This window comes from Kryptolebias marmoratus, linkage group LG2 (assembly GCF_001649575.2).
Source record: "Kryptolebias marmoratus isolate JLee-2015 linkage group LG2, ASM164957v2, whole genome shotgun sequence".
In the NCBI taxonomy this organism is placed as follows: domain Eukaryota; kingdom Metazoa; phylum Chordata; class Actinopteri; order Cyprinodontiformes; family Rivulidae; genus Kryptolebias; species Kryptolebias marmoratus.
The window spans coordinates 10,434,443-10,458,930 of NC_051431.1; the positions used below are offsets into that span (position 1 = coordinate 10,434,443).

General features: G+C 39.7%; 1 protein-coding gene across 2 annotated transcripts; it reads left to right on the forward strand.

Moving 5' to 3' along the window:
• cenpe (centromere protein E) lies at window positions 1-24,488 on the forward strand. Of its 2 annotated transcripts, none has more exons than XM_017424595.3 (54): window positions 1-133; window positions 771-880; window positions 1,001-1,090; window positions 1,181-1,299; window positions 1,399-1,518; window positions 1,808-1,889; window positions 1,994-2,061; window positions 2,157-2,231; window positions 2,347-2,398; window positions 2,683-2,770; window positions 3,401-3,530; window positions 3,705-3,824; window positions 3,919-4,071; window positions 4,158-4,311; window positions 4,414-4,513; window positions 5,661-6,009; window positions 6,091-6,147; window positions 6,466-6,633; window positions 7,209-7,283; window positions 7,504-7,572; window positions 8,200-8,331; window positions 8,936-9,113; window positions 9,216-9,370; window positions 9,464-9,757; window positions 9,866-10,045; window positions 10,297-10,566; window positions 10,659-10,745; window positions 10,912-11,115; window positions 11,196-11,273; window positions 11,394-11,639; window positions 11,733-11,882; window positions 12,363-12,584; window positions 12,659-12,745; window positions 13,383-13,499; window positions 13,585-13,689; window positions 13,763-13,987; window positions 14,624-14,701; window positions 14,825-14,908; window positions 15,075-15,227; window positions 15,390-15,605; window positions 15,867-15,983; window positions 16,069-16,281; window positions 17,033-17,101; window positions 17,454-17,579; window positions 17,689-17,883; window positions 17,976-18,185; window positions 18,687-18,899; window positions 19,034-19,237; window positions 19,986-20,162; window positions 20,570-20,670; window positions 20,841-20,938; window positions 21,629-21,764; window positions 22,086-22,453; window positions 24,322-24,488. In XM_017424595.3, the coding sequence occupies exons 1-54, from the start codon at window positions 78-80 to the stop codon at window positions 24,399-24,401; spliced, it is 7,803 nt and encodes a 2,600-aa protein (XP_017280084.1). In that variant the 5' UTR covers window positions 1-77; the 3' UTR covers window positions 24,402-24,488. The 2 variants fall into 2 exon arrangements, with proteins under 2 accessions (XP_017280084.1, XP_017280085.1); XM_017424596.3 differs by having other exon boundaries at window positions 11,397-11,639.

Below are 24,488 nucleotides of genomic sequence, written 5' to 3' on the forward strand. Positions count from 1 at the left end.
CGTCGGTTAAGGCAGTGTTAGTGACTCCACTTTTTGTAAGAAATGTCTCAGTAGTTTACTGTGATCATTATTTTAAAATGGCAGAAGAATCGGCTGTAAAAGTCTGCGTAAGAGTCCGCCCGATTGTTGCCAGGTAAGCAGTTTACGTCACCTAAAGCTGGGCAAGAACAGTTAAAAACTTGTGTTACTAAACTTAACGTGCACTCGGCCAGAGTGGAAAAAAAGTTTAAGCGAACTTATTTATTTTTACAATCACTGCAATGTTTCCTTATAGTAGCATGGCTGGTTACCTATAACATAGTATTAATATTAAAAAAATAAAACACTACGGAACTTTACAGTTATTTTGATTTTTCCGGCTAACGTTGTGGGGCTCTCGGGAAGCTAGCGGCTGTTTCCCCAACACTTAACGGGCGTGAAGTCTGGAGATCAGACAGTAGGCAGTCTGTTACATTAAGTGCTCGTTTTTAAATATATATATGTACTCTTTATCAGCTTTATTGCTGTTTTGTCTGGCTTGTTTTAAAAATAAAGTCGTGTTTCTTCCATTGTACACAAGTTAAGAAAGCTTGAACTTCACTTTGTTTCATTTTTAACAAATCCTCACACAGGAAGCTGTTATTAAAAACTCAAATGCAACATTAACTATTGGTGATGATGTCTTTGGTTTCTAGTGAGAAAAAAAGACCAACAGAACTAGATCTTTAAGAGGTCCATATAAGAGAAAAAAGAAGCTCTGGATGTTGAGAATGTCTTCTTTTCTTGTTCAGGGAAGAACTGGCTGCATCGGAGAACGAAGAGCCTCAGCTGTTTTGGAAAGCGGATCAGAAATCAGTTCATCAGATTGATGATGGAAGCTCCAACAAAAGTTTTAGTTTTGGTATGATTTGCCACACATATTGCCTTTTTATAAAATATATTCTGTGCATTTTGCGGTCCACTTAAAATACCCTGATTAGTCCCAGTTTAGTGTACTGTCCAACTTTTTTTTTTTTTACAGACCGGGTGTTCAGGGCTGAAGAAACAACCAGTCAGGTTTACCAGGTTATTGCCAACCCTCTGGTTGTTTCCACCGTTGGAGGATACAATGGTATGTGATGTAAAGAGGATTTAGGAAAATTTATCCTTTGCTCATGCCATTAACTTTAGCTGCTCTTCTGTGTCTGTGTTCGCTCGGAAGGCACTATATTTGCCTACGGACAGACTTCATCTGGAAAGACCTTCACGATGATGGGCACTGACCATAATCCCGGAGTCATTCCTATGGCTGTGGAAGATGTCTTCAAAACCATTAAATTTGTAAGGATGGAGGAGCTTGTTTGAAACGTGCTGCAGTTTATTGTGAAATCTATATTTTAACAGCTGCTCGCTTTTGTTTTGTGTTGTTTTTACTTCTAGTTTCCGAATAAGGAGTTCCTTCTCAGAGTGTCTTACATGGAAATCTACAACGAGACTGTGACTGATCTGCTCGTCGACAGCTGGAAGAGAAAACCTTTGGAAGTTCGAGAAACAATCAATGTTAGTAAAGTTCCATGCTTGTGGTCTGGGTCTTGTTAAATCTGTCTTCAGAGTTTTATAGGTTTAGTTTAAAAGTTGAAGCTCCACACATAATGAGCAAAAACCTCACCGATTTCAGAATGAAATCATTTCCCGTAGCCGGTCATTTATTAGCTCCAGCTCCAATAAACAAAGATTGGAAACCAGACGCTCTCTAAAATGTGCCGGTTCCTTTCATTTTTGTCAAATCGGATTTTCGGTCGAGACACGCGGCCCACCGTGAACCACGCTTTGCTGTTTTTGTGTGCAGAAAAACGTCTACGTGGCTGACCTGACCGAGGAGCTGGTTACATCTACTTCACAAGTTCTTGCCTGGATCAGGAAAGGAGAAAGTAAGATTTGATATCGTTCATGAAAACAATTTTTTTTTTTTGTGGCATTCGCTGCTGACTGTAAGTCACAACCGCTTTGTTTTCTTCGTAACGTGGCTTTCTAGAAAACCGTCAATACGCAAAGACAAAAATGAACCAGCGAAGCAGCCGCTCGCATGCCATATTTCGGATGGTAAGTAATGCCACCATATTCAGTAACAAACAACAACGTTTCGGACAGCATATTTATTTACAAACCTTTTTTTATATATATAATTTTATCATTAGATCTTAGAGAGTCGGGAAAGAAGTGACCCAGCATCAGGAGACAATACCGATGGAGCCATTATTGTGTCTCATTTAGTAAGTTTATGGACTTTTTCACTTTTTTCCCCATATTTACCCTGCCTCCTTTTTTTTGCATTTATACGATTGTTTGCTCTGTAAAAATTTGGTGACTCATGTTTTTGTCTTACAGAATTTAGTGGATCTCGCTGGCTCTGAGCGAGCGAGTCAAACAGGAGCTGAAGGTAGGCTGAAGCAACAACTGTGCTGCTTTTAAAGCACACTATAAACCCTGCAAAGCAGAGCCTGAAATGCCTTTTTACCTTATTAATGTCATGACTGAGGCAGAATGGAGGGTTGGCCCACCTCTGTTATGCCAGTTATGGAGCTAGTCAGAGTTTGTATGAATCTTGTAGTGCTCCGCTCAGAAACAGAGCTGCTGACACTCTGCTGGTTCTGTATCACCACAAACCCAGCTCAGGAGCGTGTGTGCGAAAATATCTAACCTTTTTTTTTATTATTATTATAGGTGCACGCTTCAAAGAAGGCTGCAACATAAATCGCAGTCTTTTCACACTCGGTCAGGTGATCAAGAAGCTGACGGACGAAAACCAGAAGTGAGTAAACTGGGCGTTCAGCACACATCCATTTTCTTTCCATAACTTCTGATTGTTGCTCTTATTTATATCACGCATGCTTCCATTGGAAAAATTTGCAGAACCAGCTCTTTCTCTCCCTGCCCTTGATAGGTTATTGGAAGTTTTAGTCTCACAGAAAAATCTGTTCACATTATCTCCTGCAGCTGATCACATGTTCACAATCACAAAGTAAAAGAGGAACTTCACTAGTGCATCTTATACTTTTCAAATATATGTATTTTTTATTTCTAATCCTTATATTTGATGGTAAATATATATATTTTTTCATTTCTTTTAATTTCACCCTTTAAAATGTTGACCTTTTTTAAGAACATTTAGTCATTTTAAGGTGGTGAAAGTTAAAGGATTACATTTGTAATAGTTACTGAGTGTTTTCATAGCACTCATTATAAATATACATTGTATTCAGCTTGTTTGGATTAATCTGACTTTTGTTTCAAGTATTTCACAAAATATCCAAATTTAACCTTCAGTTCATGATGGTAAAACGATCATATTTGGTCAAGTAAGAAAAGAAGTTTAAGATGGTTTCTTTTTTAATTTTCAACAGCTTTGTTTACCTGAATCTGTTTCTAAATTTGTCTTTAGGGGGTTCACCAACTACAGGGACAGCAAGCTGACTCGCATCCTGCAGAACTCCCTGGGTGGAAATGCTAAAACTGTCATCATCTGCACCATCACTCCTTTCACACTGGAAGAGACCCTCAGCACTTTACAGGTTAAACAAAATGTTTTTTTTTCCACTCACTCTGCTTTTACGTTTCACACTTTGTAAAAACTGATTTTTGCAGTTTGATGTCGGCTAAAAGTTAAATCAGTCGCTTTGTTTTAAACCAAACTCTAAGGTCAATTTAAGGTGGATGATTCATTTCAGATTCTTTCTTTCTATTAGTTTGCCAGCACGGCAAAGAAAATGAAGAACGATCCACATGTGACCGAGGTGTCAGACGATGGCGCTTTGCTCAAACGGTATCGTAATGAAATTGTCGATTTAAAGCGACGACTTCAGGAGGTAAGACCAATCGGGTTGTTTCTCCAGTCATGTGTTTTTCGACTTTTTCTCCACCACAGCTCTTGATCTGACCTGTTGATGATCACACACACAGGTTACCTCGGTCACGCAGACCACAGAGACGGAAAAGGAGGTTCTGTCTCAGCTGCTCCAAGAGAAAGATCAGCTCCAGAGAGAGCAAGAAGACAGGATCAGAAACCTCACCCAGCTGCTTGTTACCAGTTCAAACCTAGTTCCTGCTCCAAGGGTAACCACGGCAGGACTGAAGTGCTTGTTGGGAGTACATTTTCCTCTCTGCTGTCAGTGTTCTGATGAGTTTTGTTCTGTCACAAGATGCCTAAACGCAGGGTGACGTGGGGAGGGAAAATGCTCCGGCTTGCCCGCCATTCGGCAGGTGACGATGACGGCATGTCTGACTTGACCTTTGCAGAACCTTTCAGCCGAAAGGGGAAAGCACATAACTCCTGTTTGACGGAAATAGGCGAAGGTAAAGAGCAACACAATTAATTTTAAGTCCTTATAGTTGTTCCCGTGACAGTTTATACTTTTGATCAAAGTCGGCGCACATAAGCCTGATGTACTTTGACAGGTGATGAGTTTTTCGATTCTCCTTGGGGGGTCCCCGAGGAGCCGTCAGATGACATGGATACGAGTGAAAACTTTGTGACTCTTCGCAGAATTAACAACAGGTGAGCTTCTGAGCAGTTAGTGTAACTATCAGTTGTTGAATAATCTGAATATTAAGATCTATAACATTAGTGAAGTATGTTAGAATGAAGGCACTCTGCTTTTTACTTTCACTTAATTAATGTGCATTTTTAAAAAAAATCTCTGCTATAATAACTTGTTTTTTATTTCTTATTTAATTTTGTATGTGCAATAATGGATGTGTGGAAAGTCTTTCACCTACTACACTGTATCTTCCAAAGAGTAACAAGTTTGCACAGTATTTCTCAGTCACAACAAAATGTTGCTTATGGAAATATAAAAAATACTATTTTCAACATATTGTATTCAGTAGTCAGCTTTAGATTTGGTAGGATTTATTCACACTAAAAGGACAGCTCTATTTTTGTCAGCTGGACAAAACTTGATAATTTAAATCAACTGAGGACTCGGTTTTTGCTGTTATTTAGATAAATAAATCTCTTTTTTTAATAAACCCTGCTAACCAAAACTTAGCCAGTTAGTTTTGCTCATAGCACAAGCTAAACAACCATTTCTTTTTCACTTAGCAACAGTTTTATAGCTCAGTCAGCTTGAAAAAGTAGAATTTTGATATTTTTACCTGATTTCATCCACTAGCCTCTGCTGTTCAGCAATGTAAAGAGGTTAAGAACTTTTGCATAAACCACCTTGGTGTTTCTGAGACTGGAGTTGTTTTAAGACTGGAGGAATTCATTTTGGTCTTGGCCTCCCTTAAATCGGCTTTTAGCTCGTCAATCCAGTCAGAATTAAACTCTGGGGTCCTTTAAGAAAACTGTTCACCATCAGTATGTGCGTGATTGTTCGTAACCTGTAAACAGAACCCCACTTCAAAAAAATCTGAACAATCACTTTAATAAGACAAACATGACACTTCTTCATTCTTTTTACATACGTGTCTTAAGATGTGAGGAGTACTTATGGAAATGTAACTAAAAAGACCTATGATCTCTAAACCCCTTAAATTAATCCCCTTTCCTTCAGCTAGATAGAGAGACTCCACATTGTGTATTTGGTCTCTATAGTTACAAAGTTAAACTTGGATCAGACTCCACTACATGAGAAACAAACCCCAGTGTTTCTGTGGTTTTTTTGGCCAGAAGTCATTTGTATTTTGTATGTTCTGTTTAGTTCCACAGACTTTGTGTCTCCTGACCGAGTGAGCGAGCTTTCTAAGAAAGTGTCTGACTTGAAGTCGCAGCTAGAAGCTGAAGTCCAACAGAAAGAGGAGGCCATCAACAAAACTGAAAGTTTAGATGGGAAAGTAGCAGAGCTGCAGCTGCAGCTCCAAGCAGAAGCTCAGCAGAGAGCCGAAGCCATTGAAAAAATGACGGCGGCAGAAAAGAAGGCGGCAGACCTGGAAAGACAGCTTCTTCAAACAGAAGCTCGGCAGAAAGAAGAAACCGCTGAAACAGCCGTGACGGCTGACAAGAAGGTAGAAGACCTGGAAAGACAAGTCTGCATTGCTGAATCGAAACAGGTACGGTGCCTTTGAGTGAATGCCTCATGCCTGCTCTCTAACTTTGGGATGAAACGTTAACATTAAGTTGTTGTTTTCCAGATGAGGATGGAGTTTGCAGAAATCGTTCAGCTTTGTGAAACTTTGGCTTCAGAGAAGGTAACAATGGACAGACCAGTCTTCTAGCAACTCGTTTGGTACAAACTGATTCTAGGTTTGAATTTAGGCCAGTTTTAAAGTATGTTTAAAAAGACAGATGAGTGACATAAATGATGTAATCCTGCTGCTTTAACACGTTAATCCATTCATTCATTTTCTGTGTCGTGTGTGAAAAGGACTTAAATAAAAGAAAGAACCCGTTTTAACAACAAATAAAACATCCAAATGTTCCAACATGAAGAAATGGGGAAGGAAATAATTTCACAGTTCATGCATTTCAAATGGTAAAAAAAAGTATTGATTTTGTGTGCTTTATAGGACAAGATGGTTGCTGAGCGAGACTATCTGAAACAGGAGCTGGGGATGTTCATGGAGCAGATTCAAAATTTGGAGAAAGAGAACGCTGTTCTGTCGCAGGAATTAAAGGAGAAAAATGAACTGAATGAGTTTGAATCTCTGGAAGCGAACATCAACGAGGAACGGGAGGTAAGCGCCTGATAAGAATGCATTCAGGCTTCCTTTTAAAGGATACTTTGGGGTTTTCGGAGTGGGGTTTTGAAGAGTTGTCAGTATTCAGCGTCTTACCTGCTTTAGACGGCCATCAAAATGATCTCAGCCTGGGGAGTCAAAGAAGCGGGACTGGACTGAGACTGGGGCTGTTTCCAAAGTGAATTTCTTTCTCACAAATATCAGAGCATTTCATCCTATTTTAGTTACAAATCATGTTTTGTGTGGATCATTTCTGCAGCTCAACAAGGTTTTCACTGTAAATGACCACAGACTTCTCTGTAAATAACTGTCTATTGGAACAGCTATAAAAAGATCTACTGTTCATTTTAATGGTTGAGGCTTTTATTTTCAGCTGCTGATGGCACTGGGCTTTTATTTTTGATGATTATAAAAAGTCTGAAGGTATTATGATAAATGTTGAAATGGAATGAAAAAGACTTTCAGATGCTTAAAAATATTCTGATGCTTAATGTTTATTGTTATCATTTGTCTTTAGTTGTTATTAATTTATTTTGACGCTGTTTATTTAATTTAATTGATTTATTTTATAGAATGAATTAAAAAAGGAAGTAAGCTGCCTGAAGACGGCCATCAAATCGTCTGAAGACCAATGCCTTGAACTTCAGGTGAGATGATGACTTTATTAGTTCATCCTACTGTCATGTTTCTGGCATTGAAACGTTTCCCCCACATGGATCCTGTGACTACCAGTGATCTGTTAGCAGCTCAGTGGGATCTCGTGGACTTCTTTAAGTGTTCACATGTTAGAAATTGACTGAAAATGTGAAGTTATTTAAGAGATTTTAAAGTTAAATCAAGAGTTTTCTCTGCTTTTTGTTGCTTCAGAACAAACTTCAAACCTTGTCTGAAGAGCTGAAGAAGAAAACCGAATTTGCAGAGGAGCTTCAAAAAATGGTATGTTTATTTTGTTTGATTTATTCATTCATTCATTCATTGCATGTGACAGTCCTTTTATCGTTTGTTTACACTCCCTTCTTTTGACTAAATGTACACAATTTTTGTTCAGAGGCATTCTAAGCCTGACTTTTCTAATAACTGCCGGTAAGTTGACTATAGTCAGCAACATACTTTCATTTAAAAAGACATCTCAGCTGTTATTATGTAGATAATACAACAATTAGGCACATACCTGTACCTCATGCAGGTTCTTTTTAAAGCTACTGGACTCTCACTTTAACATTCAGTAATGCAGTAAACTGTGTATTAAGTGTCATTTAGTAATCAGTCTACCCCAGCTGAATTAAATGATGAGTTTAATTGCTTACATGAAGATTAATTTTTAGCATGCACAAAAAGCCCTAACTTCACTCTTTGCTGATGTTTGTTTTCTTTATTTATTGACCTTAAGGCAGATTGTGCTTGCTTTTGCTGAAACGTCAGGTAGAAATACTGCAACAAGAATAATGTTTTGTGAGATGTTGGTTTGGATGTATTATAGTCTAAGCACAGAAACTCTGGCATGTGAGAATAGAATGTTGATAAAATATTCAGGCGGAAATGTTTTGCGCTCCGTCCTCCCAGAGCGGGAAGGACCTGGTACAAGAAGTGGCAACGCTCCGTCGCTCTCTGGATGACGCAGAGGGAGTTAGCAGAGACACAAAGAAGGAGTGGGCCTTTCTCCGCAGCGAAAACATTGCTTTGGAGGAGCTGAAAGTAAGTGAGAGCACTAGTTTTTATGAGTTAGAAAACTCTACTTTACATCCAATAAGAAAAAAAACCTATGTTTTGAGAGAGCGTTGTTACACTACTAAACTTTAAAAGTTTTTCTTGACATCCAAGTTTTTTGTGTTGTCCCAAAGTGAACTTTCCAAATGCTGTTCCATCACATAAACTTCATGGACTAAATGGTTATAATGTGTTTATAATCAGAGACAATGCATGCTATTTCACTGGCAAAAGATTTCCAGCATAGAGTCAGAATATTACTCAAAATATGATTTATATTGATTAAACTGAGCTTTTCATGTCAAAAATAGATTAGAAAAAATTTCAAAGAAAATATATTGGAATGGTAAATGTATATTTTAATATTATAATTGTGGTATACTGCATTGTTTGTTTTTTCTTTTTCAGTTGACCAAATGTCTTTATAATTTCTTTTGTTCATTCGATACGTGGGAAATCTTGCCTGAAGATTCTATCTGTATCTTCATGTGTTTTTAACATATAGTAGAAAATTCCTCCATATTATCATGATAATGTGGTCTCACAATAAAGTTCTTTCATAACATTTATTTATGTTTTGTCTTTCCTTCAGGTGACCTTGACTGCCAAGCAGGAGAAGATGGAGGCTGAGATGAACAGTCTGATTTCACAGCTGGAGACGGAGAAGTCTCGCAGCAAAAAGATGCAGAGCGATCTCCAAAAAGAGCTGAATATTGTTTTTGATGAAAACACAAAGCTCACAACTCTGCTAGATGGCAAAGTCCCACAGAGTAATTTGATATTTTGGCTGTTTATAAAATGTGACTTTGTTTAAAGAAGGAGGTTGGGTCTTTAAAATCAGGTGGGACTTCTAAGCCTTTCTCTGTGTGCAGATCTGATAGACAGTGTGGAACTTGGAAGAACCGTGGCCAAGCTGGAGAAAGAGCTGACTGCATCTCGTGAGGCAGAAGAAGCACTCGGAGCTGAGCTAGAGAAGCTGGCTTCATTTAAAATGCTTCCAGATCAGGTGGAGAACTTGACAAAGCAGGTACGTGTCATAAACGTCCTCTGCAGGAGCTATCAGTGCGGCACGACTGTTCGTTTAATTCCTTATAAATGTTGTGATTCCTCTCGGTTTCAGGTGTGTGGCCTGACCGAGGAGCTGCAAACTGTCAGCGATCAAAGGGACGAGCTGCTTTCAGGTCGAACTCGGTGTGAGCGGGACGCTCAGCAGCTCAGGGACCTCCTGCAAACATCGAAGGAGGAGATGCTGAAGATTCAAGCAGATCTTGATGTTTCCGCTGGGAGGGAGAAAGAGCTGAAGCAGCAGTGCGATGATGTCACTCAGCAGCTGGATTTACTTCACTCAGAGCTGGAGCGATCCGAGGCTGAGAGGAGCCAACTTGTAGCTTTTCTTGAGGAAAGGGACGTGAAGGTAAGCCTTACGATTATGATTCCATAGCACTGACAGCTCTGGCCTTATTTCACAACTGTCGTGGTTTGGGGGTTGCTGTAATTGGATGGCATTTGTCTTTTTATGAAGCTGAAGCAGCTGAACGAAGCACTTGAGCGTGTGCAAGCAGAGAAGAAGGCTCTCCAGTCGGAACAGAGTGCTTTAGTTCAAAGTTCTGCAGAGGAGATTAAGGAGCTGCTTTCCACAATAACGTCTCTGAGAGCAGAAGGAGACGAGTACAGGATGAGCCTGCAGGCACGGGTGGACAAGGTAACTGAGTACTCTGCTTCTACTTAGTAAAATTATACACACATCTGTAAATACCCTGTAACCCTCCCCCCAAACCATCTGATACGCACAGACTTCTTTCAGGAAGCTTCTTAGATATTCAATCTTCCAACTTCTTCCAGTTCATTTTTATTGTATTTCATTTCCACCCCAATCATTACTTGTTTTGCCAAACTAAAAACTTTCATCCCTACCACTTTGGTTTTGATGCACAGAACTTGTCCTCGTTTCAGGCCACAGAGACGGATGGTTTGCCACAGTGTCTTCAACAAGAGCTTCAAGAACAAAAGCAGACCGAGGAGCTCGAGAAACTGCGAGCAGAAAAAGACGCTCTGCTGTCTGAGATGGAAGCCAGCAGTCAGACCCACGCTGAGGAAGTGGAGATGCTGCAGTGCAGAGTGGCGTCTCTCAGGGAGGAGAGCGATCAGCTGCGGGAGACTCTGGAGGCGCTGAGGGAGGAGAAGCAGCAGCTCAGAGCAGAGCTGGAGGACAGAATACAAGAGGTTGGTTTCAAAGGACTTGTCAGATCTGTTTAACTCCAGCCAAACCCAAAATGACAGATAGTAAGAAGAGTGGGGTTTTTTTTAACTTACAGTTGGCTCAAACCCAAAATAAGCAAGCAGAAATGGTGACCCAAGAACTTCAAGCAGATGATGAAGCACAAACTCAACTTCAGCAGGAGGTAACGCTACACAAGATGAACTAAGATTTAATTTAAAGGAAGTAATTCAAGAGAAGGAGTGTTCTTTAAACAAAGAGGTTTAAGTTTCATATCATTATATTAAACCTTCACTGGGGTTTTTGTTTCCAAAGCTGGATGAGACTCCTAACTTCTCCCTGCTTTACAGATTGGGAATTTGGTGAAGAAATTGCAGAGTCTTGAAGCAGAGAGGGACTCTCTGCTGTCTGAAAAGGAGGCTAATCATCAGACCCACACTGAGGAGATGGAGAAGCTTCAGTGCAGAGTGACGTCTCTGAGTGAGGAGAGAGATCAGCTGCAGGAAACTCTGGAGGCGCTGAGGGAGAAGGAGGAGGTCAGAGTAGAGCAGGAGGTAAGGAAGCCTCCTCAAAGGGTAAGGATTTACCAGATCTGGGAAGCCTTCAGTGTGTTACGGACTTTTTTCTTTTATAGATGCAATGTGAGTTCCAGCAGCAGCTCACCTCTGAACCACAGCCACTGACAGATGAGAGAGAAACACATCGACTGCAGGTTCAGTCTCATCACTCTTAGTTTTGTTTTTACTGTGTACATTTTAGTTTTCATGTTTTTTGTTATTTTACCAAGAAACAAGATCATTGCTTTTAATTTGTGTATATCTGCTCTGTTCAGCAGATTGAACGGCTGGAGGAGGAGTTGAAGGAAGCCAAAGAGGAGATCAGCCAGTTAAAGTCTGACCTTCAGGTAAATGTCAAGCTATCACAGGAGCTTCAGGGTGCGCAGGATGAGGAAGAGGCTCTGCAAGCAGGCAGCGCTGAGAGCCCTGCAGAGGATGTGGAGAGGCTTCTGTCTGCTGTGGCTGATCTCACAGCAGAAAGAGACCAGCTCAAAGTGGACCTGCAGGAAAATGTCGAGATGGTGAGTTGACACGTAATCTAGTGGAAAACGTCAGCATGTTAGGTACCTGCTGCTTGTCCTTATAGCTGATAACACGAATCTTATGTCTAACAGATGATTGAAAATCAGGATGAGTTGAGGGCAGCGCTAGAGAAAAATCGGGAGCAGAAGAAGCAAATTAAACTCCTGGAGTCTGAAAGAGAACAGAGAATAAATGAGCATCCGAATGATGTTGGTTCACAGCTCGAGGAGCTCAAAGGAAATGTAAGGCTTTCTTTTTTTATTTCGTACAATGAAGTTTTCATCCTGTCTTATCTGCAGAGTAATTAGAATAACTATTTACCTTGAAACCCGTCTTTACACATATCCGGTTGTTGGATGGCCCTTTAAGTATTGACAGCATTGTTGCAGGGTTTTTTTTTTCTTTCTTTTATAAAACTTGGCTAACAATACATGTTCTGTTTTTACTGGGTGCACATGTGACATACTGATGGAAAACTAAGGCCAAATCCCATTTCATTCCCTTCACATAATTTTAGCCATATTCACCTACATCTTGCATGTTCACGACAGAGGAGGGATCCTGATCCTGAAAGCCATTTGGAATACAGTTCTACAATCATGAAACCTAATCAGTTCTCATACCCTGCTAATTTCGTTACAGCATCGAAAATCTAAATGTGTGCTAAGGTTTCATATTGAAGCCTCGAAGTAAAGTTTTTTTTTTTTTCCATTACCAAATAGATGAGGACACTGACTGAAGAGCTCCAGAAACTGCGAGCAGAAAAAGATGCTCTGCTGTCTGAGAAGGAAGCCAGCAGTCAGACCCACACTGAGGAGATGGAGAGGCTGCAGTGCAGAGTGGCGTCTCTCAGGGAGGAGAGCGATCAGCTGCGGGAGACTCTGGAGGCGCTGAGGGAGGAGAAGCAGCAGCTCAGAGCAGAGCTGGAGGACAAGATACAAGAGGTTGGTTTCAAAGGACTTTAACTCCAGCCAAACCTAAAAACACAGACAGTAAGAAAAGTGTTTTTAACCTACAGGTGGCTCAAACCCAAAATAAGCAAGCAGGAATGGTGTCCCAAGAACTTCAGGTAGATGATGAAGCACTAACTCAACTTCAGCAAGAGGTAACTATCTTTAGTCTGACCGGTGATGGGCTGTATTATTCTTTTGTGTAGACCAAAACAAATATGTTGAACGCATCCTACTGATAAATTTAAAGCTAAATGGTCCTTTTTCCTTTTTACAGTAGTACTTCTCCATTAGTCTTATTCTGTCCTGCTGCAGAAACACTATGGAATTTAAAACACTCTCAATCTTTCATATCAAAGTTCAAAATACAAAATAATTAAACATCTAAACCTGTACTTTTAGTAGCAAAAATATTAAAGAGAAAATCTAGATCAGTAGAAGTCTGTTTTAAAATTCCTCCTCAGTGGATTTTGGTCCACTGCAGGCTGTCTAAGGTGGGGGGTGCAGAGATGGTGAGGGATCATAATGATTATGATTGTTTTGTAGGTGAAGTGATTGTGCTTCTATTATTGTTAAAAATGAAATTACAATAGATTGTGAAATGCTTTGAAAGTTTTCTTCCAAAATTGAAATAGAAGCTGATTGGTGAGCTCCACAGGTCTGAGCAGGCACAAAAACATTTAAAAACTACCTGCAAACTAATGGTTTTTTTTTTGTTGTTGCACAAAATGACAGTGCACATAACGCACCAGCTTTGACTAAAACTTATTCTACTTTCTTTTAATATTGTAGGCTGGTGAGTCTCAAACCTTATTGCGTTCACTTCAAGAGGAGCTCCAAGAACAAAATCGAAAATACAGTGACATGCAAAGAATTAACCAAGAAGAGCAAGCTCTGCTTGAACAAAAGGTTTGCTTCCTGCATTGTAATTTATTAAAACGTTACAGTTTCTGAACCTTTTTATAGGTAATTTAACCCATTTTGTCATTCATAGCTTACAGAGACCAAATGCTGTCTGCAGTCTATCCAAGAAGAGTTCCAGACAAAGTCGGATCTAATAAAACTGTATGAGCAAAAAGAGGCAGATTATGAGCAACAGGTAAAAATAAAAGGTTTGGATTTAATTCTGTTTTCTTTCTTAAAGTTCTTACTGCTCATTCCCTTTGAAACAGGTGAAGATTCTAACCGAGGAGCTTGCAAATACACGAGCAGAGAGAGACGCTCTGATTCTTGAGAAGGAAGCGGAGAACGGCCCTTCCCAAACGGAGCAGTTGGAGAAGCTGCGGTGCAGAGTGACTTCTCTCAGTGATGAAAGGGATCAACTGCAGGAGACTCTGGAGGGGCTGAGAGAAGAGAAGAAGCAGCTCAGAGAAGAGCTGGAGGACAGGATGCAGATGGTAAAACCCCAGTATGAAATAATGGATGAGTCCATAGGAAAGGTTCCAAAAATGTAAACACTTAATTATTTAGACAAAGGCAGGGTGGTACTTATTTTTCTCTTACTGCCACATTCATACCAGGTTTATGCTCCACAATGGCTCTGAAACTCTGTTGACTTCAAATTTACAACAGAAATAATGTTTTGTTTGCAAATGCAACTTTCAAACTCAGTCCAGTTTTGGTCGCAGTTAAGATAATTAATGTAGTCGTTTTCCCTCAGACTGGCTTGATGTTTGTGAAACCAATTAAACCAGGATCATTTGACAAGGTTAGATCAAGACCAGCTTTTTTTTTTTTTTTTCTCCGATCTTACTTTTGTAAAATGGCCTGCAATGCTAAAATAATAACGTTAAAGATTCAGAGTACTTCTACTTGTGTGAATCTAAAGGAAGATCCTAAGATGCTACCGGTTCCCTTTTTAAAAACATCAGGAAGTGGTTAAATCCTCATACATGTTGTCTTTTAAATTTTTATTTATAATGAGGAAGTCTTTTCTAACAGTAACAATGTAACAGCTCTGGTAAGCATTCAGTGTGTTACAGACTTGAAGCAGTTCCTGTTTTTTTTTAATTTATTTATTTTTTCTTTTATAGATGCAATGTGAGTTCCAGCAGCAGCTCACCTCTGAACCACAGCCACTGACAGATGAGAGAGAAGCACATCGACTGCAGGTTCAGTCATATCACTCTTAATTCTCTTCTTATTGTGTCCATTTCAGTTTCCTTCCTTCTTTCTGTATTTTACCATGAAACAAGATCGTTGCTTTTAATTTGACTGTCTCTACTGTGCTACAGATTGAACAGCTGGAGGAGAAGTTGGAGAATGCCAAAGAAGAGATGACCCAGTTGAGGTTTGGCCTTCAAGAAAATGTTGAGCTGGTGAGATTTTCCTCCCTTATTTATTTTTTTTAAAGAGCTAGATATTGTTTTACAGCATTAACCTTTTCCCCCCTTACAGGCGTTCCATTCCTTTGTGTTGTTCCTGTAGATTTTTGTTGTTGGAAAGTCTTCATTTTTATGAGTTGCTGCTGGTAATGTGTTTCAGATGACGGAGAAACAGGAGGAACTGAAGGCGTCTCAGGAGAAGAGCAGAGTCCTTCAAGAGGAGCTCACAGCACTCAAGGATCAGATGGCAGAACTGGAGAGCAGCAGAACTGAGGAAGAGACAAGCATCCAGTCTCTCAAGTCTGAAATCCAGGCATGGCTAAAGATTTTTGCAAAAATGATACGCGAATGGTGGCTTTTAATGTGGACTTGTACAGTGCATTTTTAATCATGACAAGATTAAAGAAAGCAAGGCAGATATTATGTTTATGTCAGCAGTTTGTTTCACTGTCTGTGATTTTCCTCTCAAACTCAGATACTGACTGAGGAGCTGGAGTCTGTGAAAGTAGATGGAGTCCGTCTGCTGTCGGAGAAGGAAGCCAGCAGTCAGGAGATGGAGACGCTGCGGCGCAGAGCGACTTCTATCAGCGAGGAGAGAGATCAGCTGCAGGAGACTCTGGAGTCACTGAGAGCGGAGGAGAAGGAGCTCAGAGCAGAGCTGGAGGACAGGAGAGAAACTCTACAAGCCGAGGTTTGCATTTAAATGCAACGCAGCCTGATAGAATTGAGGAATCAACGCGACCAATTTTAAGCAAGAACGCGGGAATGAATGGGAATCATTCCCACGTTGAAAATCTCTCGCTAGATAGGTCTCAGCACCTATCTACTCCATAACCTTTCACTTCTAGCACAGTGTTGGTGTTCTAGTCTTTGATGGGAGGAGTAATGGATATAAAAAAAAAATTCTGCTCCAGATATAAATATGCTATTTTTTAAACTTTTTTTTTCTCAGATCTCCTCAACACAAGAGCTTCTGAACGCTACACAAGATGAACTACATGCACAGAGAAACCTAAACTCTGATCTAAACCAATTAATTCAGGAGAAGGAGTGCTCTTTAAACCAGAAGGTTCAAGCTGCATATCATTATACTGAATCTGCACTGTTTTTGTTTCAAAGGCTGGATGAGACTCTAACTGCTTCCTTCTTCACAGATTGGGGATTTGGTGAAGAAATTGCAGAGTGTTGAAGCAGAGCGGGATTCTCTGCTGTCTGAAAAGGAGGCTAATCATCAGATCCACACAGAGGAGATGGAGAAGCTTCAGTGCAGAGTGACGTCTCTGAGTGAGGAGAGAGATCGGCTGCAGGAAACGTTGGAGGGACTGAAGGACGAGGAGAAGCATCTCAGAGCAGAGCTGGAGGACAAGGTACTGATGGTATACATTCACAATAACAAACTCACTGAATATCTGAGAAAAACAACTTGAATGGGCTTTAAAGCCCATTTCAAAACTAAAAAGTACTTTCAGCAGCAAACTGAGAGAGATGCAATTCCGCAACAGAACGTAGGTTCAAATTATTTACTGAATATTATTTATAATTTGCTGCTATTATTATTTAATCCCACTTTGGTCTCGTGTTTGTTAAGCAGTAACAGGTGATATTATAAAATCATACTGCATAAAGACTAAATTATAGTGATGTGAGGATTAACTGATTTATACTGATTCATGGACACATGTTCACTATGCAGTGTGTCGGTAGAGCAGCCGTGAAAAGATGGATTGCTGGGAGTAAACTGAGATGCATCAGGCTTTACTTCTTTTCACAGATAAATTCTGATCGATTTGATTATTGGATGAAGACTCTTCAAGCTTGAAAGTGAAGATAAATTAATTTGAAGTTAGATTTGTGTATGTTTTACCTGCTTTAGCTTTAAAACCAAACAGGAAAATGGATCTTAAAACATTTTATGTACAGGGATCTGGAATTCAGATGTACTTAATTTTCACAAGTGCTGAATGTATTCAGGCTTGTTTCAATGACTTGTTTTTCCCCAGCATGTGTTTGTTTTGTATGAACTATAAAAAGTTGTTGAATCAGGTTCATGTTTAACGTTTTCACATCCCCCTGTGATTCACTGTTGTTACCAATAATTCCTCTTTGTTTCTACAACAGGTGCAGCAGCTGCAGATCCAAACAGAACAACAAGCTTGTGCTAAAGCCGAAGCTGACGCCTCTCAGCAGGTTTGTCAACTGTTTTATGAGATTTTTATTATTATTATTGTTATTAAAACATGTATCATAAAGGCCCAGATGCAACTTTAGGGTTGATGTTGAAACATTTGATAGTTCATTCATTTTTAAAATGTGGCAAACAAAGCTTAGCTTTCTTTTTCTTGCTTGAAACCCATTTAAAATTCTTTATTTCTTATAATGACACTTTTAAAAGTATCTTTGCTGTTGATTGAGCAGCATCTCCAGTCCAGGACAGATAACAGTGGTTAAATGGTCCTGATAAATTGTGTTTTTTTACAAGTAAAATACACACAACTGTTTTGTCTTTATGACTAGTTACATAACTATGGTTTCGTTTCAGTTGCTCAATGAAGCTAAATCAACCATCTCAACCCTGAAACAACAGTTGGACGTCTTGGAGCAGAACACTAAAGAAGTCGAGGAGTCTGTGTCGTCACAGCTGCAGGACTCGACTGCTCAACTCCAGGTAATCCACATTCACTCTTCTTCATACAGAGCATCTCTCATCGAGAATCAGCAGATAAAAGGAACAAGTTTGTTCTAAGTGACACTAATGAACTCTTTCATCATTTCAGGAGTCCTTCGGAATTTTGCAAGATTTTATAGATACTTGTTCTAGAAATAACTCTACACCCCTGGACAGTGTTCTCAGGATGCACGGTTCTTTGAAGCCCACTGTCCTGAGCGCTCTGCCTAAAACCACAGTAAAGGTCCATCGTGCCATTTATGAGCTGGGACAGAAGACTGTGCAGAATTTCCTAAGAATTTGGGTATATACAAATATAGCTCTCATCCCAAATGTTGTGCATGTTTTGGTTTGAATCGATAATAGACTGAGCAGTCCCGTGTTTCGCTTCTTTAGGAGGAGCTCCATCTGCAAGCGCTGAGCTGCAGAAAAATGTTTAAGGGGTTGGTGAGCAAAGATCTGGCCATTTTTGAGGAGAGGCGGCTGCAGGATCTGCTGCTGTCCAGAGCGCACGCCCCCACGTACTCCGTTAAAGATGTTGACTTCCACTCACTGTGGGAACAAAGACTCGCCGAGCTTCTGGATAAACGCCAGCTTTACCTGCAGGTGAGCCCTGCCATCTTCAGAACGTCATCTCAAGCTTCATTTGCACTTATTTTACCTTCATCAGGAGGTGCAAGCCAATGGGAAATTAAAGCATAAAGTCGGTACCCAAATACTTTCCCAGCTGAGCACAAGAAAGTTGGGCTCATTTTCCTTAGAAATGTCTTTTTTCGCAGGACTGTTGATGCAGGATGCATGAGGTGGCAGCGCTGACTTCCACCTCAGAGAAAATCACCAGGCAGATCTGTTTTAATTCAACTAGTAGCCAGTTTGACAAAATGTTTAGTTATTTAGTATTACAATGATTCTGCAGTCATGTAATATTTGTCAAAGGAATAGTCCTGGTTTACAGTTTAGCCATTTTTCAATTAGTTTTAATTGGTCAGGTAATTTTGTTTTGCTCCTCAAGTCATGTTCAGGCTGCAGATTTTATGACCAAAGTTCAATTTGTCAGTCATTACTGTAGTGTGATTTCATTAATAAATGATGGCGTTTTGTTTGTAGAAAATGGAAAGCATTCTGGATAAACTCTGGGACAGCAAGGCTTCTTACTGCCTTAAGAAAAAAGCAGAGATCCGTGAGTGGGAGAAGGTTAAGGATCAGCTAGAGAGGGCCGTGAGCAGCCAGTCGGTCAACTTCACCGAGCTGGACGTTATTCTGAGCCAAGAGATGAATCGCAGATCTACAACCGCCCAAGCAAGCAGGATGTCTCTACAGGTGGGCTTTTAGCAGTGGCTGAAAAATGAATTACATCTCATTCAGTTCTTGTGTGAGAGCTGTTTTGGAGAGGTTTTTTCTTTGCAGATTTTCTGCTAATAGTATCCGACAAATGATTTCATTTCTACAAACAGCTCATCGTGAATGAGAACAACAGCGTTTTGGATGAGCTAAAGCAGCTGGACGCTCAGTGTGAATCTCAGCTCAGAGAAGAGAAAAGCAAGAGCTCCACTCTGCTGCAGGCGCTGGAAGGAGCGCCTCTGAAAACGGAAGTGTCCCTGCTGGAGGACAACCAAAAACTTCTCCTGCAGCTGCGACGAGCAGAAGAAAACATCAAGGCAAGTCTGCCGTCTGGTTCACTTTCATTTACACAAAACAAGATTGGACAGATTGGCATTTTGAAGACATGAACCGATTAAAATTAAATAGAAATGAGGGGGAAAAAAATCACAAATGTTTAAAAAATGTCTAGATCTGTTTGTTTATTTTGATGCACATTGGGGAAAAATGAAACCAGTTTTGCGACTATAGAGGCAAAGAATAAATCTCAAGACTTGCCTCATGTTAAGGATCTGTCAGTGTTTAATATAGTTTGTTTATTTTGTTCATTTCAAAGCAATCAAACACATCCATTCAAATACAGAGGCTAGATCTTTAGCTTTACACGCACTCCTAAGTACAGCAGTTTCCATATCAAAAACTAATTATCTCAAACTATGCGCAAGTTATGAAAAGAAACAAAAATTACAATTGACACTCTTGACAAAACATGGAAGATGAGCAAGAAGGTAAAAACCTAATATATATCTTTATTCAGTGATATCCTGCTATCCTTCCACCTGCTGAAGAGACTCCTCAGCCTTCTTTATTCGGCTCAAACTACTTTGTGAAAAAGTGTCTGATTTTCCTTTTTTTTTTTTTTGCTGCTTTTCATCGATTGCGTCACGAGTGAATAGGAACTAATTTTCACGAGAAGACTTTCCGTTTCTTTAAACTGTCTCTAAATACTCCCGAGTCCTGTTTTAAAAATCAAAGATCTGTTTGCCGGAGGGTGACAAGTGTTTTGTTTTGTTTGGGGGGGTTTAGACTCTGCGTGCACGAGTTGAAGAGCTGGAAGAGGTTCAGACAAAAGCCAACGACAGCGTGTCTCAGCACAAACGGGCCACTCAGCTCTTACAGACCGAACTGCAGGACACGCGCGCACTCCTCCTGGAGAAAGATGACTCAATCCACACCCTGAAGAAGAAGCTACGAGAGTCTGAAGTAATGTTATATTAATATTTCTTTTCAAAACAGTACAAAACACCTATGAGTATTTTTTTTCTTTATTATTGTAGTTTCTGTTCAGTGGTTTTGACAATGCCATTTTTTTTTTCTTTAGTACATTAAAAACTAAAGTTGGCCAAGGTGTTTGACATTTTAGTCCAAACAAATATAAAAATAAAGCAGTAAAATATAAGACAATAAAATAATAAATAAAGAATAAAATACAGAGTCACAACATAACAAATATCACCTCTATCTTATCGAATCGAGTCGCAGGACAAGAAAACAAAATGAAAGAATGATCCCACTCACAGCCAAATATTATTTCAGAGGATATCGTTAGTTCCAAGAGGTTTTAACGGATTTTTGTTCCTTCAGCTGAAATATTTTTCCTCCTGGTTTAGAAAAAAGAGTCACCCAGTGCAGCGGAGCTGGAGAAACTTCACAACAAGCTGTTCCAAATGGAAGTGAAGCTCACTTCAACATCAGATGAACACCAGCAGGAGTAAGAGCCCACTGGATTCAGATTTATTTTATTCTCTGCCATTTTTAAATCAGTTTTTACACATAACGAAACCTCAACATATTCAGATGGTCTTTCCTTCAAAGCCAAAATTAGTTTTTTTTTTAATTTTTCTTTAAAGTTTTAAAGAGTTTCTGCTCCTTTCCTTTCAGGATCCAGAGGATGAAGACTGTGTTGAACGAGAAGGAAGAGTCTCTGAGGAAGATGAAGGAGGCTCTGAGGAAATCACAGCAGCAAGAAGACGAATCCTGTAAGTTTGATGTGGTTCCCCCAAACAAAGTGATCTGACCAGCAGGTTTTGTTATTTCCACCATGAAGTGAACGATTGTTTTTAGACTCAGATTTTAGAAATAAATCTGCTGGGAAGCTGGTCCAGACAATATCCAAAGAGCTCAGTTTATGGGTCAGTTTTTAGCCCCGTCCACACCGAGCTTAAAAAAAATAACAGGTGTAACTATTGTTTAAATACACAAAAGCTGAGTTATACTTTTTATTTTTTTTGTGTTGGGTCTTTGTTTTTCTCTTTCAGTGCAGAACTGAAAGTGTGATGTTGCTGAAGCTTAATTTATTTATTATTTATTGGATCCTGTATTAGTTGGTTTTAATTGATGACAGAACATTCAGTCAAAATGAATTTTAATTTGGTCTAGACAAAACGTGACTTGTAACTTTTTAAATGTGTTTACTTAGATTGTTACACAGTAAACTCTCCACTCTGAGGCTGGGTAAAAGGTTTTAGATTGTTTTGTTTAATCTTGTGAGGATTTGGGTTCATTCACCTTCGTAGAAATGTCAGAATTAAACCATTAGCAACATTAATAATACTTCAGTGTTACACATCCTTGGATGTATCAATGTTTGCTTTTTTAAGGTTTTTTTGTCTGTTTTAAAGAGTCGAACATTCAAATGGTTGAAAACACTAATGTTGTGTTGAAATTAGTCTTGCAGGGAAAGGACCTTTATTCCAAACTGACTCATCCCAAAGGTGTAGTGATCGAGAGCAGCATTGTGTTGGAGAAGACCAAGCTGGAAGAGAAAGTCCGGCAGCTTCAACTGAAAATTACAGAGTTGGAAAGGTAAAATCAGCTAGTTTCACTTTTCACTCTTTCGTTTTTTGTATGTGTCAAAATCTGAAATCATTTTACACAATCTGATGTTTCCTGTCTGAAGTCAGGTGTCAGATCAGGTCTCATATTTGAGCTGTTGTAGATCATTCCAAAAGGCTTGTAGCTTTTCTTAGCTTCATGCTTCATGGACTGAATTCACATCAAACAAAGATGCATTTAGAAGCACATGCAGTTTGAGATGAAACAAGAGGAAGCAAAAAAAGAGTTGAAGTGATGAAATTGTTTACCGGTTCTAAACCATCTCTGACCTCTGTCCCTATATCTCATCAGCTTGGTGTCCAGTCAGCATGCAGACATCAGCAAGTGGAAGAACCGAGCCATCAAGCTGAAGGGGAAGAGCAAAGCTGATGGGGACAAGATGACCTCACCCTGTACTCCCACCAAGAGGGGCTTCTTTATGACTGCAGACTCTGACAACTTCCTCTGCGCTCCCAAAAAAATTCTCCTTCCTTCCAACAAAGTGCTAGAATCACCTAAAAAGGATCTGCAGTCTCCCCGAAAGCCCCCGGACTCTCCGAAATTCTCACTGCTCAACTCCCCGAAAAGCCGATTCTTTGATACGAGTGAGGGCTCAGAGCTGCTGTCCAGGAGCCGCCCCACACAGTTCTTTGATAACTCGAGCCTTGGATCCTTTGCAGGTAAGTCACACACTTAAAAACAGAGTTAAGATATTTGACTTATTTTAAGTGGGCTGTTGTGGAGTTATCAGGAGTCAGTGTTTTACCTGCAGCAGACAAAGTGTTACCAGAATGGCAGAATCGCAAAGAAATTCTCCCGAGGACGTTAAGATAGCAGTCAGTCCGAGCACAACCACGATCAAGGCGAATTTTCAAAGCAGTTCATGAAAACCTTGTTTTAAGAACTTTAACGTCATCCCCGTCATTTTTGCTAACAATTGTTTTTATGAAAGTTTGTTTACTTGCACTTAACATCGGTTGTGTTGATCTGCAGTCCATTATGGATGTTTCATGTGAAATGCCTGTTGCAGAATAGAACATGTTACGGGTAACTGGGCAGAATAACTAGGATACAAAAGTAAAACTGTAAAAATTAAAAACAAAAAAAAAATGTTGTTTGCACGCAGTAGTTGGCATCAGCTTACAAACTTTTAGTTTAGGGACATAGTAACCGTTGGTATGAGAAAAATATTGTGCAGTTTTTGTTCATACTTGATTGTGATTTCTTGTTCTTTCTGACTGGTCTTCATGAGTTTGCAATGAGTGCCTTACTTCAGGACTTCAGAGCTTTCTCGATTCAAACAGAAAAGTGAAGTTTCGAACTGTAGTGAGCTGCTCTGTATTTGTGAGTTAAACTCGTATGCAAATCACTCTTTTCCCCTACCTCCTGGAGTTGTTGGGGTCTGTGTTGACTCGATCCAGATACAGGATGCTCTTGTCACGTACACAAATGTGCAAACTAGTGTGGAATTGTCTGGGGATTCGATTCAACGCTGAAAAGTTGAAACGTGAGACCTTTTGTAATGCTGGTCTTTCTTGTTTGACAAAGATGGCTCACCTTACATCTTTCTTAAACTTTCTGTTCTCTCTGTCCAAAATATGTAGATTACTGTCCTCAAAGGAGTGTCCCTTTATCTTTGAGATGTAAGCCCTGACCGGAAGAGTGGTCTCTCCTGTGTTCGACCATGATTCTGTGTAATTTGGATAGAAATCTCCTCAGATAAGAAGCACATAAAAGTCCAGCTCGGCTGCCTTTGTTTCAATCTACTCTGAAAGAATTTCTGATCTTCTAATAACAAAGGCATAAACTCTGATTTTTATGTATGCAATGTTACTGAGGATTTACTATCAAAAATGTCAGGTGATGGCTCTTTAATGAGCATTAAGATGCAAAGCAGGAGTTTTACGGTTTTACATTTACCCTGATAAAATAACATTTTTCTACATCTATTTAAATGTTTTACCTTTCTCATTTATTCCGCCGACTTATTACTGCTAAATAAAGGTAATAAATAAAAATAAATACATGCAGAAATGGCTAGATGACAGAAAACTGCAAAAGTACTTTGACCTGTCTGTCCAAAGTTCTTTTTTTATTTTCTTGATAAGGTTTCTATCAAAAGTCATGCACTGGTAAATTCCACAATATATTTGCTCAAATCGCTACAATTTTTTTTTAAGGTTCCTTTTTAGTTGGCATAAATTTGCTTGTCTCACTGTCAGAATTTTGTACGGTTCTTCCACCCAGAGCCCAGTGTGCTCATCCGTTCCCCACGTAACCCCACTTAAAGGAAATATCCCTTTTTTAAAATTTCACAGCTCCTGGTGCATCGACGTGGGAGCCGCTCCACTTAAAGCACATTTTAAATAAGCTGCTTAAATCCAGTCCAATTTACTGACTGCTGTTCCGCTTCATCGCCAGTGTGTGAACTTACTCTGCAAAGGCTTGAATGGAGCAGATTCATTATACGTGAAAGTCCCACACTAGCTTTATGAACCCCAGATGGAGGTATGTTGGCGTCTTCTTAATACAGTCTTGTTCTTTGCAGATGCAGCTGTTGGGACAGAGGTGAAGGAGGGCTGGCCTCCTTCAGTGGATATGGACATAAAACCGTGTGCACAACAATAAACTGAGATGGATCTGCAATCTTACTGAAGTCCTTCTGTTTAGTGTATTTTTAACCAAATAAAGTCTCTCTTTTTTTTCTTTTCAGTC

What these genes read in the sequence shown, in the direction of transcription:
- cenpe (XM_017424595.3), top strand. Translation starts at nt 78, where the DNA reads ATGGCAGAAGAATCGGCTGTAAAAGTCTGCGTAAGAGTCCGCCCGATT. An exon ending in AGGTCAGAGTAGAGCAGGAG is followed by an intron (nt 11,116 to 11,195) that starts GTAAGGAAGCCT and finishes TTTCTTTTATAG; the next exon opens with ATGCAATGTGAGTTCCAGCA. An exon ending in GAGAAACTCTACAAGCCGAG is followed by an intron (nt 15,606 to 15,866) that starts GTTTGCATTTAA and finishes TTTTTTTCTCAG; the next exon opens with ATCTCCTCAACACAAGAGCT.